This window comes from Calypte anna, chromosome 2 (assembly GCF_003957555.1).
Source record: "Calypte anna isolate BGI_N300 chromosome 2, bCalAnn1_v1.p, whole genome shotgun sequence".
Classification (NCBI taxonomy): Eukaryota; Metazoa; Chordata; class Aves; order Apodiformes; family Trochilidae; genus Calypte; species Calypte anna.
Genome location: NC_044245.1, coordinates 76,855,019 through 76,875,176, shown reverse-complemented (window position 1 = coordinate 76,875,176; position 20,158 = coordinate 76,855,019). Strand labels below are relative to the sequence as shown.

Here is a 20,158-nt window from a genome sequence, read left to right as displayed (position 1 = left end):
AATGTAATAATGGTAACAGCTTTGCAAGGAATACTGGAACTTGTTTTTTGGAATGACTATTTATTTCTGTGGGCTGTTAGTCCAGTAACCAGAGGTTTCCTGTAAATAATTTATATTAATGTGGGTGGTTTGGGGCTATGTATTTTTAATAAGCTTATTTAAAATAATAAAAGCAAACACGCACTGCTCATTTGGTTAATCATTCTTGGTTCTGCTTTTTTCCTTCTACTCTGTTCACATGAACTCCAGCATTTACTCCTCTGAAAAAACTGAGAACAGAGAACTGGCAGATAGATCTAAAATAATCCATAAGGACATCACTGCAAATAAATTGTCCATTCTTCCTGTGAGGCTATTGAGTTGCATCTCCTCCAGAAGACCAAAGTACCTTTTGCTTTCTGACTCTTCTCAGCCCTGCAGCTGTTGTGGCGTGCACCTATTCTCAGCCAGATTTGTGAGGTTACTGAGACTCACCCTGATTTGCTTTCTCTGCCACACTGACAGCTTCGGTCGGTGTCTTCCCTGTAGTCAGGACCACAGTACAACCCCTCTCAGTCTGCTGAACCATAATCTACTTTCTATTGGGCGTGATGGACTCCCTGGAGGGTTTGGTCAGAGCCACTGGCTCATGAACAAGGATGACTTAAGCTGAAATCTGACACTGGTCCCTCTCTGCTGTCTGCCTTATCCCAATGTGTGCATGCTTTACCTTTTTGTAAAACAGCTCCTGCATTGCCACAGATCACAGCAGGGTATTATTTTAGAGGAGTGAGAATGATCTCAGAAGTAACACCCTGCATGGGTGGTGGGTGTCAGCAATCCTGCTTGCAGGGGTAGCCTCAGGTGTGCTCACTTGCTGGCCAAAAACCTCACAGGTGTTCAGACTAATGGAGGTGACTAAATGAGACACTAGCTTCAGTTAGAATAAATTCTAATTTTATTTGGCTGTTTTAGAGGTCCATTTTATAGCTAGTGTTTTTTATTATAGAGCTCATAAATAAGAAATTAAATTGGCAAGTGGGTAGAATTGAGCCACGTAAGGGTTTTTTCACTTCTTGAAATGTACTCTAAGTTTCTGATTTACCAAACTTTAAAAAAGCCTTCTAACAATTAACATCTTAACTCTTTTTCTTATAAGAAATCCTATTAATATCTCACTTTTTTTACAGATTTGCCATAGTGAAAAAGTTTAATCCAAAAATATTTAAGAATTTTTTTTAGCTGTTACTTTAAAATTGGCAGTGAATAATCACTGTAATTTTAAAGCAGGTATTTTGTGTTTTGCTAAAGACTGCTGCAGTTTTTAAATTCCAGATGAAGAGTATTTTTACTCCATTTCCTGTTTTCAAAGACTGTACAAAGTCATCAGGAGTTCCTTTTTCTTTTTTATGTATTATAAAAAATACACCTTAATTACTCCTTGTATAATTTTAAAAACAGGCCTAATTTTTTTTTAATATAGCATTTTTCAGATATTCTTATTTGAATTATTTTCTCATTTTCTTTTCTTTGTTTTTTTAATTGTTTTTTTTATTCCAAGAGTGTTTTATGAGCATCTTAAAACATTTTAAAGTTTCCTAGAAATGTTGTAGTTCCAGTGACCTTGTTGTGCTCACTGCTGGATTTGGGAATCTAAACTTCAAGCATGCTGATCTAAAGTCAGGTAGTATGAGACAGACCAGTTTTTCTTTCAGTCTCATGTCTCCTTTTATTCCATGTTGCTTGATTCCTCTGATCTGCTTGCAGAACTGGGATCATTATTTGGTCTTGAGTAGCTGAACTCCTCTTGAAATCCAAGACTGCTGAGTATTTCTGAAGGAAGAGGTAGTTATATATTAACTTTATACTCTTGAGTGCATGCAAACTTTTTTTTTTTTAATATAAGCACATGTAGGGATAAATGTTGGCCTGTACAAAGGACTCCCACTGCCTGACCTGCACTTTTACTGAAGTCCAAGAAGGAAAGAAAAGTTTATGGAATTTACAAACCCTGTGGAGTTTCAGCCTGTTGACAAAGCAGAGAAGAAATAAAAGTGAACTGCATGCAATTTTGAGTCATCTGCAAACTGACCATAAATCTACAGCAGTCCATTTATCACTTCCACCAAGGCTGCAGCGATTCAAACAGGCAGGAGAGCACAGCTGCCTGCGCCTGTCCATGTTGCTATAGATGGGTCAAAAGCTGAACATAAATCAACAATATCAGGCTGCTGCATAAAAGACAAAGCCCACACTCTGAAGGAGAAATGGAGCAGTGGCTTTGTGTGAAGCACCTCCCCTGGCATCCCACAGAATGGTCTCGTTTGAGTAAGGTTTTAAATTGGATATTATGCCTCATTCTGGGCATGGTACTTAAAGATATTTACAGACTAAGGAGAGGAAATCCAGTTCAATTCATGAGAATTATCAAGGTTTATAACAATATTTGTCTCAAGGAAGAACATGAAGAAGTGTGGGGTTTTTATATATGAGAGATGTAAGTCTGCAGAGGTGGTATGATAACTGGGGTCACCTATGTGAGCACTTTATGTCCCTGCTGGGTGAGGCAAAATCTGCTGAGATGCAGCAAGGAAGATTCAAGGTTGATATTAGGAGAAATTTTCTCTGAACAAGCATATGGAAGAACTGGAGAAGTTGTCTTCACCACTGAAAGTCTTTGCAACTGGCTAAGATAAACATGGGCTGGGAATGGTTTAGGTAACACTTGTCTTTCCCAGGTGACCTTCTGAGACTTCTACCAGCCTTCAGATTTCTGGTGAAAGAAAGAAACTTGGATTTTTTCTCCTTTCCTGTACCTGAATAATATAGGAAGTTTTTTCCGCAAAACCTTGCAGTGACATACCAAAGTATTAAATGATGGTACGAGATTGCCAAAAAGCAATGGTGCCTAATTAATCACTCAATGATACATTAATTTGTTAACAGTTCTGGTTCTTTCTTTTTGTGATGCATCCTAAATTTTACAAGAATTGTCTGAATTTCTTATCTAAATATATATTACAAAAGTTTTAGCAACATCTTCAGAAAGACTTTAAGTGGGGGCAGGCATCCTTAATAAGAAGAAATGTGTCCCAAGTTGTTGGTATAAATTTTCAGGGCATACCAGTCCTGAAATAGCTTGTGAGGCCAGTCACTTTGCCTTCACCAACCCATCAAAAAAAAAAAAAAAAAAAAGTGCTTGCAGAAAACTCTTGACTATTAAGTCTGAGATTTTATATTCCCTTGTGTTTTTCCAATTGTTTGAATTCAGACTATCCTTTTATTTTTCAAGGCAAAAGAACACACATACTTCAAATTAATAATGATGCAATAATAAAGCTGAGTTACACTGCTCCAATAGACATGGGGTGCAAGCACAAGGGGCTAGGAGTCCTGGGGTACTTGGAGAGCACTTTTATACTAAACTGCAGGGGCCTCGTAGGCAGACAACTCAGGGTGCCAGGTCAGTGGTGAGATAACTTCTTTAAGTGTTAGCCAGAATTTGTTGGCAGGCAGTAGAGATGTGGATAGGGGACTCAAAGGTCAGATGTTGTTCCAAGTTTGTCACAAGTATTAGGGAACAGCAGTGTGGGGGTGGAGAGGGCTTGAGATGCTAAAGTTAAGCAGGAGACTGGTGCCCAACACCACCTTCATTGTAGGCAGAAGTGTGGATAAAAGGACAAAAAACTACAATGCTGTTTTTCCTCAGACTTCTGAAATACTGAAATAGCTGCAGGGCTGCCCATATTAAGTCAATGTTAATCCAGCTCTACATTATACAGTACAGAAAATATGATCACATATTTCAGGAGTTTTGAGGTGTGTTTGCTAAGTGTCGTGTAGATTCCCGATGGCACAGTTGCAAGCAGGACAGATTTTAAAAGCCTGCAAAGGTCACAAAGTCTCTAAATGCTCTACAGAACCAGTCCAGACATCTTGCCCAGTTGTTTCTCTTCACAACACAGAGAGCTATACTTAATATTTAGTGAGACTGTGCAAGCTCAGCCATTTCCTCTGGTCCATTCCCATGGCATTGCACCAGATCTACCACTGCTGGATTTGGGAGGGTACAGGGTGCATTCCCTCCTGTTTGCTTTCTGTTGATGGATCTGCTGTCCATAAATTTGTGTGACCTTTCTGAATTCACCAATGCTGTCTGCCAGCAAGTTCCACAAAACTGGCATGAGGTACAGTGTGTTATTTCATGACAGGGACTCTAGTGCCTACCTTTCTGATTTTCTTTTTAGAATGTTTCAGTTTCTGCACCTTGGTCACCTCAAAATAATTGTTTTGAAACATGTGGAGATGGAAGCAAAGATTTCCTTCTGCACCCCCATTTACACATATCCGTAGACTATCTACTGGCTACAAGTGGGATTCCATGGAGACAAGCATCCTTACAGTGACTTATTCACTTTCTTCCATGTGATAACAGAACTAGTTGAAGTATTGGAGCCAATCTTAATGCCAATCTTAATCTCTTTAGCTGTCTGGGATTTAGTATTTAAGCAACAAAGGTTATGTGTGCCTATAGCTAATTCAGGTCAGATTGTACCCTTCTGCGCAGAGATGGGTGGTATAGAAGTAGCTATGTAATCGGGAAGAAACTCTGAAGAGTACTCCTGGAAGATCTACATTCTTTGAAGTTTTTTGATCCAATGTTCATAATATTACAATTACCTTCATACAGGCATACATATGGTCTCTCTTCTGTGAGTGAAGTCAGTCCTATGAAAACCCTGCCTCTGTCACTGCCCTGAGTACCCTCAGTCTGGAGCTTTTTGTGTCTTTCTCGGGTCCTCCTTTCAGAACTATTTGAGTGCTGATAAAAGGCTGCTATAGCCTAAGGCTCCCAAGGTTTTCCAGGTAGGTCATCAGAGTTCAAAGGATGACTTTTCACATGAAGAAGGTTGAAGTACTCAGTGATTTTTTTGCCTCAGTATTTGCCATGAAGTTGCTAACCCACACTACCCAAGTCACAAAAGGCAAAGGCAGAGACTGGGATAATGAAGAACCACCCATGGTAGGGGTAGATTATGTTTGAAACCATCTAAGGAATCTGAAGATGCATAAGTCCATGGGACCTGGTAACATGTATCTGTGGCTCCTGATGGAACTGGTGGACGAAGTCACTAAGCCCCTGTTCATCATATATGAGAAATGGTGACTTTCAGTGAAGTTTCCACTCACTGGGAAAGGGGAAACAAAACTCCTATTTTTAAAAAGGGAAAAAAAGAAACCCATGGAACTACAGACCAGCCAGCCTCATCTCTGTACCTTGCAAGATCATAGAGCACATGCTACTGGAACATATGCTAAGGCATGTGGAAAAGAAGGAGATGGCTTCATTAATGGCTAATTGTGCCTGAAAAACTTGGTGACCTTCTATGACAGGGCTACAGCACTGGTGGATATGGGAAGAGCAACTGGCATCATCTACCTGGACTTGTGCAACACATTTGACACCATCCCACACAATATCCTGATCTCTAAGTTGGAGAGACATAGACTTGACAGATGGACCACTTGGTAGGTAAGGAATTGGCTGAATGGTTAAACTCATAGAGTTGTGGTTAACACTCAGTGTCCAAGTGGAGATCAGTGATGAGTGCTTTTCCTCAGGGGTTGGTATAGAGACCAGTGATGTTTAACATACTTGCCAATGACATGGACAGTGGGATCAAGTGGACTCTCAGCAAGTTTGTTGACAACGCCAAGCTGTGTGGTGTGGTTGACACGCTGGAGGGAGAGATGCCATCCAGAGGGACCTTGACAGGCTTGAATGGTGGGTCAGGGCGAACCATATGAAGTTCAGCAAGACCAAGTGGAAGGTCCTGCATTTGGGTTGAGACAACCCCAAGCACAAGTACAGGCTATGTGGAGAACTGAAGGAGAGTAGCACTGATTAGAAGGACTTGGGAGAATTTGTTGATGAGAATCTCAAGATGGGCTGGCAATGTGCTCTTGCAACCCAGAAAGCCAACCATATCCTGGGCTGCAGGAAAAGAAACATGGCTAGCAGGTCAAAGGAGGTGATTCTTCCCCTCTACTCTGTAGTGAAATGAGGCAACCAGGTGCCCCTAATTGCCAGGGAGTGGGCATGAGCTTGTGTTAAGCCCACCTGTGCCTGATTAGGGTGGGCCCCCACTGCACATGAGCAGGACCAGGGGGCCAATAAAAGGTGAGGCCTGAGTCACAGGCTCAGCTCAGTCCTGAGCAAGCCAGCAGAGAGGTCAGTTGCTTTTGGAGCAACAGCACCTAGCCAGGCTAGTCAACCCTGAGGGCCGTAGGCTCAGAGCACTACTTGTGAGTCTCTGCTGGAACACCTGGTTGGACCTTGGAGAGCTGTGTCCTAAAAGAGGTTCGTCTTGCTACGCTACTCCACACTCATGAGACTCCACCTGGAGTACTGCATCCAGTTCTGGAGCCTCCAGTGCAGGAAAAACACAGAGCTCTTGGAATGAGTCCAGAGGAGGGAAGGAGACAGAAATGATCAGAGTGCTGGAACACCTTTGCTATGAAGACAGGATGGGAGAGTGGGGGTTGGTCAGTCTGGAGAGGAGAAAGCTCTAGGGAGACCTTATAGCAGCCTTCCAAGTACCTGAAGGGAGCCTATGGGAAAGCTGGGGAGGGACTTCTTATAAGGGCCCTGTAGTGTAAGGACAAAGGTTAATGGCTTTAAATGGGAAGAGGATAGATTAAGATTGGACATTAGGAAGAAATTCTTTAGTGTAAGGGTGGTGACGCACTGAAAAGGTTGCCTAGGGAGGCTGTGACTGCCCCCTCCCTGGAAGTGTCCAAGGCCACATTGGATGGGGCTTTGAGCAACCTGGTCTGGTAGGAGGTGTCCCTGCCCATGCAGAGGGATTAGAACTAGATCATCTTTAAGGTCCCTTCCAACCCAAACCATTCTATGATTATATGACTTTATGTACAAAATATTAAGTCAATCTGTCTTCCCCTGTAGTGCCTGTTGACACAGAACTGCACTTTGCAGAACTTTGTTACGTAGGAGTGAAAGAAAAGGAAAGACTTTGATATTTAAGTTAATCAGATTTTCTGTTGCTGGCACTGTTACATCTTCTTTGTGTCATTTTTTTACTGTACCTTCCTAGCTCTAACCATACAGTTAGCTATTTTAGAGTGCTGTTGGTAGCTCACCAGGTATTACTGCAACCAGAAAAGAGGTTAAAACTAGACTGAAATAGAAAAAAGTCAAGATTTGTACATTTGTATATTTTATGCAGTAGCCTCTATCTGACTAATTTGAACAGTTTCTTCATACCCAGGGTCAGGGAGGCAGGCTATTTTCTTAATATATATTTTTTTTTCTAGTCATTGATAACTCTTTAGCAGCTTTCAAGAGCAGCTGACAAAAGAAAAAGAAAAAAGAATTTTGAAATGTAATTTAAAAAAAATAATAAAGTAAGTGTTCCTGATCTTTTGATACAGATTTATCCTTTTTCTCTCTTTCTGAGATGATACTCTTCTGTTTCTCAGAAGAGTAACAGGAGCTGAGATCTATCAAAAAAATTAATTCTCCCATGTGCAGTATCATATATTTGGGGAAATTTTTAAATGCATTTTTTAAAGTTTTGAAAGGGTTACACACAAATCCACATTTCATTTAACCCTCTTGTTGAGAACTGCCAGAGGCCAAAAGAGTAAAGTCTTGATTTGCTGTACCTTGGAAAGCAACCACCTCCTTACAGATGCCTTTGGCAGGGGAGAGAGCACAGTTAGTGAAACAGAGCACTGCTGAGTTGAAAATGCTGCCAGCACAGATGACAGCAGCACTTTGTCTCAGGGAAAATGCTTTGTAGCTTGAATCATTCATTGCCCCTTCAAACGTGCTCTGTGCAGCTCCCCCCATCCCCCAACTCCCTCTTGCAGCTCTCCTGGGATGCCTTTCCCTCATCAGGGAGGGATCCTGTGGTGAGGGTCAACACATGGCCCCACCTATTTCCCTTTTTGTTTTACCTGATTTCAGGTTTTCAATGTGGCTTCGGTGTAAGATACAACATACTACAGAAATGACAATTCATCCAAGACTTGGAGAAAAGTTAGGATATTCAGAAGCAAACAATGCTTTCTTTTGCCTACTGCACAAGTCCACGTAGGATACAGTACATTGTAGCTGTTTGCATTTTGAATTATTTTACTAAGATCCATTCAGTGGATTCCTTCTCTCCACTTCTCAAATTCTTCAAACTCATCAGGTTTGTCAGATAGAAAAAGGAAGTGTGTGATACCAGTTGCATTGCTTATTTATGGGCTCACTGGTTTTAATTTTTATTTTCATTTTTACTTGCTGTCTCCTAACTCCCTGCTGAAATAGCAGAAACATCTGTCTCCCTTCATTGAGGATAATCATTTATGAGTCCCAGATCTACCAACATATCAGTTACATCCACCAAACCTCACTCTTGGTCTTATTAATTACTTTGCAACTGCTCACAAAACGCTGAAAATCAACAATAATGGCTTCTTAAGTAACTAAGTTATTTATTAAGACAAGGCTTTTGCAGATAGAATTTTAATAAATACATGTTTGTTTGGTTGGGTTTTTTGTTTTTTGTTTGTTTGTTTGTTTTAGAAAGACTCATCTCTGAACTGGAACTATTGAAAAACCAAAAGACCAAAAGGCAGCAGTTCCAGAAGTTGTGAACAATATGGGAAGGGGCAGTGGTCTTCTTTATTTTATTTTATTTATTTTATTTTATTTATTTTATTTCAAAATGACTGGGGAGCTTAGCCTCTGTTTTGAATTTTTAAGCTGAAAGGAGTGACATTTGGATTCTATAGTCTTATGCTCAAACTCCTAGAAAAAGTTTTGGGGTTTTGCTCGTGTCTGGTTTTTTTGTTTTGCTTTTTGGTTTTTTTTGTTTAAACGAACATTTATATTCTTCTTTTCCCATGACTTTTCCCTCTTTTGGCTAAGTTGCTCCCTTGGTCTCCTACTGGGAAAGCAGCATTGAACTTGCAGTGCTGAAAAGATGATTAATGGTAGGCAAAACTGTATACAACATGCAGTTTATTTGGGGGGGAGGAGCACACAGTGAATTGCTGCATTGGAGGATTCTAGGCAAATGGTGTGTGAAATTGTTGACAAATTGCCCTCATTAAGCTCACTAAATGAATGCTTTCATGAGAGCACTGGCTTAATATCACCATATATACTGTAACTCCTACTTGAAACTGCGTGTGCTGCTATTCTTATCTTTTAAACCCTTTTAACAGCTTTAAAGTCCTGATGGAGCCAACCACTGTAGCTGTCTTCACTGTTCAGTACATGGGATGTGAGGGGAAATTGCTGAAGGTGACTTCGATGAGTGGTTCTGAATTATTCATTAATGTATTCATTGTAATGAACCATTCTGAGTCTGGTCACCAGAGCTCATAAATGCCAAGAAATGAATTTAGAAATGCCTTAAGGTACTCTAAGCCTTTAGCTTGATCCCTGTCAGTGCAAGGATCACTAAAGGGACAGCAGTCACAGAGGTCTCCGTTTTTAAAAATGCAACTTTGGAAACCGTTCAGGCTTGCTGATGAAAGAAAACCTTCAGAAAAAGTGTTTCTTAAAGGTGATGGTATTCGATGATCCAGCACATTCATTGGCATTGGAGTGAAGTCTGTGTGAACTGCAATGTTGCCCTGCCAAGCTGAATTCTGGCCAGCAGCCTAGATGTGCCCTGCTGGGCAAATAATGAAGTGTGAAGCCATCATAGGGAGAACAGAGGAGTCGGCAGAGACTTTCAAATATAAAGGTAAGGCCATGGCTTGTGCCACACACAGTGTGTATTTGTTATCAGATCTTATTGCAGTAAAAGGGGAAAGTACCCATGCAAAAAGCTGCCAGTGTGAACCTTTTACCTTTGATTAAGCAGTTCCTTTAGTTGCTGCAAAGGAGTAGGTCATGACAGTGAATTCATTTTAAGAGATGGTCCATATAATGAAAAGTTGAAAAATCCTTATCCTAAACCAAATGTATAGCATGCAGAAAATTACATGAGCGTAGACATGGGGCTGTCCTTCTTTTGAAGACTGCTGGTCATTTTGAACGGGAATCATAGGACAGGACTTAAAATGCTGCATGGATATATTGCCAACCATTGGCACACATGGAGGTAAAACCAGGTGTGTCTGATGCTTCATAGAGGTTTTAGTTCAAGGAGAGCCTGTCTGGAAAAAGCTGTCATACAGGAAGAAGAGGAAAAGCACACCATAAGCAAGAGGAGACTGTTTTTCCTTGATCTTTCTTCTCTGTCACACAGTGTGACTTCAGAAAGAGAAAAGAAGGCTCCAGTTCTGCTAGCAGCCTTCCAGTACCTGAAGGGTATCAGTGATCAGAAGGGTATCAGATGAAGCCATCAGTGAGGAGCACGTTGTGTGGTGAAGGACACTATCTCAAGAAACAGAAATAGCAAAAAAAAAGAAATTGAAAAAGTAGTGCTTCAGCTGTTGGCTCACTTTGTAACAAGATCTCTGTAATACTTCTCTTAACTATGAAGGACATGTGCTAGTGATTTAATATGCATGAGCAAAAATACTTAGAATAATAGATCTGAATGTTAAAAATGAAGCAATGACACTTTATTTCCCAGAAGCAATTGACTGATTTAATTAAGCCAGAAATGAGCTTGTTATATAATGCCTCATAAACTTTCTGGAAATATCAAGTGCATGCTAGTTGTGCTGGCTTTACATGTGGACACTATCCTTATGGCAGATTTCCAAATTAGTCATGGACATATGGGACAAGGAGGGATGTCTGTGGGGTGAAAGCCAGAGAAGGCAGGGCGCTGTTTCACTGCATCCCATGCAGTGTGTGCGAGAGCTGCCCTGCTGGAACATTTGCCATAGGTGGAGAAAAGTTGCTCTATTAGTATGTGAAAAAACTCAGCAGAGCAAACAAACAAGGCAAGTACGCATTTTCCTTCACACTGTTTACAAACCAAGTTCTGATTCTTGGTTGAAAGAGTGCAGGATTTGATGACAGAGTAGCAATAACAATATTGACCACAGAGACATCATTTGTTTGCTCTACTTTTGGGAGAAGGCACATAGGTTGCTTTCAGTGGGCTCAAGCTGCCCCAGAGGAAACCTTCAGATTGGTCTGTGAGTAGGGTAAACCTATGACTGGGCAAGATAAAATTATAACAGGAGGAGATGTGGCACTCAGTGCCATAGTCTAGCAACCGCAACGGTGGTAAAAGGGTTGGACTCGATGATCTCTGAGGTCCCTTCCAACCCAGCCAATTCTATGATTCTATGAGATCTAGGGGCATCAAAGTGACCTTTTTCCTCCCTGGTAATCCTCATGCAGAGCTACCATGAATTCTTCACTCAGAACTGGAGGAAGTCAAATCATTTAAGGGACCTGGTAGTCTGGATCGACAGGAAGCTGAACATGAGCCAGTAGTGTGCCCAGGTAGCCAAGAAAGCCAATGGCATCCTGGCCTGTATCAGGAACAGCATGGCCAGCAGGTCCAAGGAAGTGATTCTGCCCCTGTACTCAGCGCTGGTGAGGCCACACCTCGAGTCCTGTGTCCAGTTCTGGGCCCCTCAGTTTAGGAAGGATATCGAGGTCCTGGAGCAGGTCCAAAGGAGGGCAACCAGGCTGGTGAAGGGATTTGAGCACAGACCCTATGAGGAGAGGCTGAGAGAGCTGGGATTGTTCAGCCTGGAGAAGAGGAGGCTCAGGGGAGACCTCATCACTCTCTACAACTACCTGAAAGGAGGGGGTAGCCAGGTGGGGGTTGGGCTCTTTTGCCAGACGACTTTCAACAAGACAAGAGGGCATGGTCTTAAGTTGTGCCAGGGGAAGTTTAGGTTGGATATTAGAAAGAATTTCTTTACGGAGAGAGTGATCCGTCATTGGAATGGGCTGCCCAGGGAAGTAGTGGATTCTCCGTCCCTGGAGATATTTAAAAAGAGACTGGATGTGGCACTCAGTGCCATAGTCTAGCAACTGCAACGGTGGTTCAAGGGTTGGACTCGATGATCTCTGAGGTCCCTTCCAACCCAGCCAATCCTATGATTCTATGATTCTATGACCTGCAGGAAGTCCAGGCTGGCTGTGCAGGACACCACCCAGGAAAAATGAGGCATTTTGGCTGCAGGCTGGACAACTTAGATGTGATGTCATGGAAAGCTTTGAAATACAACAAAACTTTCTGATAGAAACGTGGTGCAACTCCCTTTTGTCTCGAAAAATTGCACTGCCTCTCCTTATGAAAGGAAGAAAGAACTAGTAGGGATCCCATCAGGGATGAACAACTCAAAACTTGTGAAATTTCTTACGATGTTTTGCATTAACATCAGTCCGGGAATGGAACTGCTACAGCAAAGGTGAGAGACCAGGAGAAGAAAGGTGCTTCAGGAAACACTGAAAAAGGCTGAATATAGAGGGAAGTTAGTGGAGGTTAGTGCCAAGGAGAAAAATTCTGTGGAAATGCAAGTGGGAAGAGAGTAGAGGAAAGAAGAAGGAAGGGAATACCAGAAAGGTAGAAGGGAGCTTTGTTGAGTAAGGTATCTGGGATAAATAGGGCCCCAGGGACTGAGACTGCAACTGGCCAGATGTGAAGAAAGGATGCTAGAATGAGGCATGTCTGAATGTGTGGTGTGACACACTGGTAGTGGACCAAGGTCAAAGCAGATGGAACAGTGCTTATAGAAATGTAATGGTCAGAAGTTCAGCCTATTGCAGCATCCTTTGCACAAAATCCTCTGATCCTGCAGTATCTGCTGCTTCTTCAGAGAAAATACACATCACTGAAAAAATGCTTTATCTTTCCCCAGTGTTGATTCCTGCAGGCTGTTTATAGACAGGGGTTTCCAGACTCTGTCCATATCCTTGTTCAGGGAGTGTCTATGGTATAAACTAAATTCTCACAAACTCAAATCTCACGCACAAATCTCACGCTGCTCAGTTTTTTTAAGGAGAGGAAACATGGCCTCACCAGCTGCACAATGTGCATAGACACAGCCATGGTGTCTGGATCATCTTCCATTGCTATCAGGGCTTCTCTTATCCCAACCAACAGCAGTCTGTTTAGCAGTCAGGTTTCCAGCCCTGCAAATGATCTCTATAAATGTCAATGAGATGAAGCAATGTATGTTCTTAAGCTCACTCTTAGCTTAGTCTTGGGTGAAAACACTGTCTAGCCCTGTATTTTAAATCAAACAAAACCCCCTTAACACTAAAATCACAAGGTCAGACATAAACTATGAAAGACCAGGATTAATTTTGCCTCTACAGCCCTGCTATGTCTCCATTGTACTTATGCATTTTAATGCCATAATTTACATAATTGCAAACTGCTTCTGTGAACTAAGTGGTTTTGCAGTGTTGGCTGTAGGCCCCAGCCTTGTTTCTTGTGGAAGGTCAATAATGGCCAAGGCAGGGGAATTCAGGACTGTGGTTCTAGAGTTGCAAATGGTCTTCATTCCTGTGTTTTCTATACTTGAGGCTTAGGAGCTTGACTTTGCAAGCTTGCTGTTCTTTTTGAAAAATTTTACATGCAATGGAAAACATGTTTCAGCAATATCTGAGCTTTATTGCTTTTGTTGTTGCAAGACAGGAAAAATCAGGTCTGAGTGAGCATTTTCTCCTGTAAAACTGAAAAAAAAAAAGAAAATCCAAAACACAAACCAGCAAAAATTTCTTACAATCTTAGGTTGGTTAAAATCTTTCTGCTTAAGGTCTGAATTAGCTGAAATTCTACAAGAAGTTTCAGTTGAAACTGGATTTGTATTTGATAGAACTTGCTATACATCATCTGTTCTGCAATCCCATCAACACCTATTGTAAGACACTTGTTGAAGGACAAAGTGTCCTAGAACTTGAGCAGCATCTTGATTTAATGCATTTTAACCAGACCTACTGGGGTCATTATGGGACCAGAGCCTTGCCTTGGCTGGAGCAGCCTGACCTCATGTGATGAGATGCTGAGGGTTCTTAGCTAGGGGAACAGATTCTGCTAAAAGCTACTCCTTAAAATACAGTCTGAGCTATCCTTAGATTCTGCAGCTTTTTAGCCATGTACATCAAGTCACTTATAACTATACTAAGGCTACTAACAATAAAATTGCATATACTTTCTCATACTTTATTTATAATGATGAAGAGAATCTACATTTTTTTTTCCTTTAGGGGGTATGTAGTACTAATGGATCATTTAGTAGTTAAAAAAACAATATGCTTTTGATAACTGCTTTAAGTTGCCAGCATCACATTAGTCAAATTTCTTTTGGATTCCTTTTCAGTTTTGAATGCCCAAAAGCATTCCACACAGATATTATAATGAAGAATTCACAAAATATATGCAGCCATATGAGCATGGTGATGTTAAATTAGAATTAATTAGAAAAATATTACTTGGTCTCTGCTGGCTTAAAAGAGATGCTACTTTTTTCATAATTTTATTAAAAAATGAAGTGTGAATACAAACTGTTTAAATATGAAAAAGCTTCCTACACCAAATAGGAAACTGGTCTTAGTTTTGCTGCCAGAATTTGAAAGCCTGCTATGGAAATGGCTTCTGCAATGAAGTTCAACATAAAGCTAGTTGGAAGTAGCTGTAAGTTTTTTAGTTTTGTTTAGTACTATTTCAAAGAGGAAAGGTTAGACTAAAACTGAAGGAAAAACAAACAAAAAAAGCCCAAACCAAAACAAAACCAAAAAACACAAAACAACACCAAAGACAACTATGGCAAAAATTCCAGAGCCAAAATATTCAGTCTTGGAATTAATGTGATGATGGTTTTGTGGAAATAGTTCAGCTACTTTCAATTTTTTTTCCCCCTTTATCCAGAACCCTTTCTTTGGTTACTCCTTACAAAATCACTGTGCTTTTATTAATGAAACAGAGAAAAAGGTACACCATGAGAAAAAATAGGCATATAGCTTGCTTGTTCTTGCAAAATCAGTAGTATATGGTACTTCATCTCCTCTCTCAAGTGGGCTCATAATGCTTATATATATATAATATATATGTATTTGGATCATTGAAAAGGCAGCACAACTGATGTGCTTTCAGATTCTTTGCAATATTTTGAAGGCTTGGGTATCTTAAGGAGTTGTTTTAAACAGTTTCACAGAGGAATTATATGATGTGGTCAAGGCAGCTTAACTCAGTTACAGTAGAGAGACTCCAGTCCTTTGTACCTATGTATAAACAACTATTTGTAGTTCAAGCTGAATAATCTCAAGATGTAAGGTACTGACTAAACAAGTTGAAAGTTTAAGGTACTGGAAAACAAGTTTAAAAAAAATTAAAAAAAAAAAAAAAAAGGCTGCTACATAAGTTTGCCAAGAATAAGAGAAACATCTCTGAAACTGTTAAAATTAAATATCTTTGTAAGTCTCATCCATAGGCACCATAAAGGTACTGTCCCAAACCATATAGCTATGCATAATAGGCTTCCCAGATTCCCACAGAGAATCCCACAATGAACCAAGTGTTTAGTAAATAGAGAATGCATAGAAGATGACTCAGTCCTCCCTGAGACTTGTAGGTCACCTTTGAACTAACATTTCCCAACTTCTCTCCATGTTGATGCTTTTGGGCTAATGAAGCCCCAAGACTGACTGTCCAAAATGCCTAGCAACAAAAGAGCTACCCATTGTCAGTGGTACTGTCTGTGAGAAGTACTTTTCTGTTAAAAGTTTTATGTCTTTGTAACAAAATGAGTTTGGTACTTTACTGCTTTTCCATGTGCCCATCTTCTGACTCTTCTCTAGAAAAGGTGTAATGGGATATGCAGTAGAAATATTCAGCAAAACACTGAGTTCAGATGTTCTAAACCAAGATGTACTTTCCTCTCTGGACTTTTTTCCTAGGGCATTTTTGTTTGTTTGTTTATTGTTTTTTGTTTTGTTTTTTTGTGGTTAGAGTTTGTGGGGTTTTTTGTTTGGTTGGTTTTTGTTTTTATCTTTCCCCACTTGTTGGGGGATGCTTTCCATTTTGGTGTTTGTTTGTTTTTTTGTTTGTTTGCTGGGGCAACAACAGTCCTTTCTTTTTAGTTTTGGCCACATTGAATATTCCTGGGATTTATGCCATAAACTTGACGGAGTAGTAACTTCTTTGTCTTATATCTTTGCTATTTACAGGACTCCCTCAACAGCTGAACTTCATGTCTCATAAAGCACCAGACTATGCTGTTCTTAAAAATTCTCCTTGGCAAAAGGGTTCATTTTATTTGTGGTGAATCAAATCTCGAATTTGTAGGGAAATTGCTATATTCCTTCCCACAGAGGCTCTGTCCTTTCTGAATCCTATCAAAATATTGACATACATGCATTGGGTCTAGGTGAGATTGTTTCCAATCAGTCCAAGAAATTTCTCACATATACACAGGATAGGCTGCTGCAACAAATGCAGACCCTACTAGGAGTTAGAGGTGGGATCTCTGGCCTTCCTGGCCCTATGACCCACAGGAAAGTTTTCAGATGCTTGACTGCCACAGCATGCAATGTCACACAAAGAGCTGTGAGCCTGCCTACGGAGTCATTTGTAGTGGCCACTCCTGGCTCTGTGTTTCAGGCCAAGATGCAGCACAGCTGGGCTGCATATGGAGCCTGAACACGTGTTGGTTTCAGCCTGTGTGTGCTCTCCCACAGCTGGGGACCAGCTCTGCAATATCTGCTGGGGGGAGGGTGGTATGTCTGGGCACAGCAGGCACAGCTGCCCACTGCAGGGTCAGAGGTGAGGGCTGTGTGACAGACGTGGGCTGCAGTGCTATAGAAAGCCCCATTTTTTTTCTTTAACAACCTAATCTCCATGGTGAGTACTTAGCAAGTGTTTGGGAATGGGTTTTCATATGGTTAGAAATTAATATTTTATTACAGAAAACTGTATTTTTAGACTAGTTGATATTTTGTTTCAAAAAAACCTAGCATAGTAATTTGATGAATCTGAGCCCAGAAGGCAATTTTCTTAGACTTTCAATGTCACCAGAGAGTCAGTGCCATCAGGGCAAGGCAGAGGTGAGATGGCAGTGGTGTGACTTTTTGCAGTGTCAAACCATGTTGGACTGCTGTCCTGTACTTGCTCCAAAGTCTCTCTCCACCTACCACAAACTACCATCCTTAATTTTTGCTTCTTTTCAATATGACTCTTTCCTAAAAATCTTTTGGGAGCCTCTGATTATCAATTAATATAGGAAATAGCTGTTTTGAGCAAACTTCATCATTGTTTTATTTGCTGTTTTAGTGTTAGCCTTTTGGAGTAACTACCCCCTGAGGACTGGCAGTTTTGGCTATTAACCTGTTTACACATACAAGTTACCCTCACCCCCCTGGGGCAGCATCTCTTGTTATCCAGCTCTCATGCCAGAACTACTGTAGAATCATATCATAGAATTGTGGAATCATTGAATGTCAGGTTGAAAGGGACCACAAGGATCAGCTGGTCCAACTCTTCTAATATTGTTTATGTGAGATGTCTCAGCACCCCATCAAGAAGAGACTTAGAACTTTCCAAAGTGGGGTAATCCACCACTTCCCCTGGGAGACCATTCCAATGTCTGACTGTCCTCAAGTGAAAAATTTTCCTCTTGTGTTCAGAAGGAATCTCCCTAGGAGCAACGTGTGCCCATTGCCCCTTGTCTTGTCTGTGTGACTCCTTGTAAATCGGGAGTCTCCATCTTCTTTGTAGATGCCCTTTAAGTACTGGAACATCATAATAAGGTCTCCCCTAAACCTTCTCTTCTCAAGACCCAGTTTTCTCAGCCTCTCCTTGTATGGCAGGTGCTCTCATCCTCTGATCATCCTCATGGCTCTTCTCTGGACCCTCTCCAGCCTATCTGTATCTTTGGTCCCTGTCTGGAGGGACCAAAACTGGATGCAATACTACAAGTGCAGTCTGATGAGCGCTGAGTAGAGCAGGATGACTTCTTTTTCTCTGCTGGTGATGCCCTTGTTGATGCAGCCCAGCATCCTGTTGGCTTTCTTTGCTGCTGCAGCACACTGTTCACTCAGTTTGAACCTCTTGTCCACCAAGACCCCCAGGTCCCTTTCCACGAGGCTGCTCTCTAGCCCAGTCTCAACTGCACTCCTGGGTTATGTGTTCCCAGGTGCAGGATCTTGCCCTTCTCTACACTGAACTTCATTAAGTTCCTGTTAGCCCACTTATCCAGTCTAAGTCATCCTGGAGGGTGGCTCTCCCTTCTGGGGTGTCAACCTTTCCACTCATCTTGGTGTCATCAGTGAACTTCATCGGTGTGCTGGTGATTCCAGCATACAGGTCGCTTATATGTGGTAATAAAAACCACAATTCCCAATTCTGTTGTCAGTCTGGGCTGTCCTTGGAAAAGGCCCTTGCCCTGTCAGTGCTGTCCCTTATGCTGTTTGAGCATACTCCACCTTTTCAGATATGTAATGTTCTGTTAGATGATGTTGCTATGGTAGGAGAATCTCTGCCAGAGTCTGTAATAACAGCCCGAACACTGGAGCTAAATGAGTATATATTGCTTCTGATTCCTGACAGTCCCTATGGTCTTGAAAGTTTAAGACTGTCTTTTGTGTGAAAGATTTTTTAGAAAAAGCTGAATTAAATAGAAACATCGCATCTCAAAGCACCAGCCCCCTTAGGATAGTTGAAAAACTAACTTGGAGATGTTAAATTGTTGGTGTTTTTCTGATTCACTGTGGTTGCAAAGGCCAGAAGTGATTCACCGAGGCAGAGTACTTGTGGGAAGGCTATTGGCAAAAGAAAAAAAAACAACAGCTTGAGCTCTGGAACAGCCGGGAAGGACAAGTACGCAGACCACTTCTGTGGCCTCCTTGTACACCCGGTGACTTTCTGACAACTTCTGTGAGTTGCTCAGCGGCTTGAGGGTACCACAAAGGTGCCTGACGGGCAGCCTGTACCTACCAGCAGGACACCCGGGAACACAGCTCCCACTCCCGCCTCCGATGGACCCAGCGGGCTGGGCCCCCCAGCCCCTCTGCATACCCGGCTGCCTGCAGGGTGGGCTTCGGGGCCCGTCCGAGCATCCAGCGGAGGGCCCGGCAAACCCTCCTGCAGGGAGCGAGCTGAAGGGAGCCGGAGAACGGCGGGTCCTGGGCAGACCCCCGCAAGGAGAATAGAAGGAGAGCCCGGTGGGGCGGGGAGAACGGAGAAGAGGCATGGGGGAAGCCCGCGGACAAATCGTTGGGGGAGGCGGTGGGGTGGGCGCTGTGTCTTTAAAGGCCGGAGCCTCATCTCAGCTCTGTCCCTCCTCCCTTTCCATCCCTCCCCCCGTTCGGCGGTGATGGGCGCCGGGAGGAGGCGCCTGCCGCTAACAAAACTCTGCGGCGGCGTCTCTTCCCTTCCTCCCTCCCCGGGCAACAAGTGGCTGGCGGGGGCTTCCCGGGGGAGGCAGCGCCGAAGGGGCTGTGAGGCGGAGGAGGAAGGGGGCGCGGCTCTGAAGCACCGGAGGAGCCCCAGCGCCGGCCGCGGGGTGCGCCCGGGGGCTGTCCTGTCAGTCCTGCTTGTGGATTACAACTGGAGCCGTCTACCCCGTCCGTCCTGTCACCTCGGCTGGAAACCGGCCCCGACACACCGATTTTTTTATTCTTTTTCTCCTTTTTTTTTTTTTTTTTTTTTTTTTCTTTTTTGGCGGGGGGTAGAGAGGTGGTCGGCCACCTGAGAAGTGGAGGGAGTTGCAGGGCTGTCTTGGACATGTCGCCGTGAAAACTCCTGAGGGTTCTCCAACCCACCTACCTCCTTCCCCTTTCTCCCCCACTTCCCCCCCAAACACCACACCCTGGCTCCACTCCACCGTCCGCGGTCGCTCGGCGCCCCGCGGTAGAGATGCTGCGCGGCTGCAGCGTGGCGAGGCGGTGGAGAGCATGAAGCCGGCAGGATGGGCGCGAACAATGGCAAGCAGTACGGCAGCGAGGGTGAGTCTGGGGAAAAGGAGGGGTGCTGGGGTGGCAGCAGGGTCGCTTCGGCCCGGGGAGGGGGGGAGATGTTCGGGCGAGAGGCGCCGCGGCGGGGCCCCCAGTCGCGGCGCCTCTCTCTCGGACCTCCTCCCTCGATTCGGGACACGACCCTCGGACTCCCTCTGCGCTGAGACCCTTAAAATACGCTTAATGATGTGGGGTTTTTTAAGAGGTAGGAGGTTACCACTGTCTTAGTTCCTGATGTAGGGGTAAGCGGTGCGGCTCGAAAAGTGAAGGCAGCTCAAAGGT

At 42.8% G+C, this 20,158-nt stretch overlaps 1 protein-coding gene across 1 annotated transcript in view; it reads left to right on the top strand.

Moving 5' to 3' along the window:
- The first annotated feature begins 19,617 nt into the window (after positions 1-19,617).
- FBXL7 (F-box and leucine rich repeat protein 7) overlaps positions 19,618-20,158 on the top strand; it is a 169,003-nt gene continuing 168,462 nt past the window's right edge. The window contains exon 1 of the mRNA XM_030446405.1: positions 19,618-19,867. Within this exon, the coding sequence (XP_030302265.1) occupies positions 19,831-19,867 (37 nt within the window). The 5' untranslated portion in view covers positions 19,618-19,830. The remainder of the gene's footprint in view (positions 19,868-20,158) is intronic.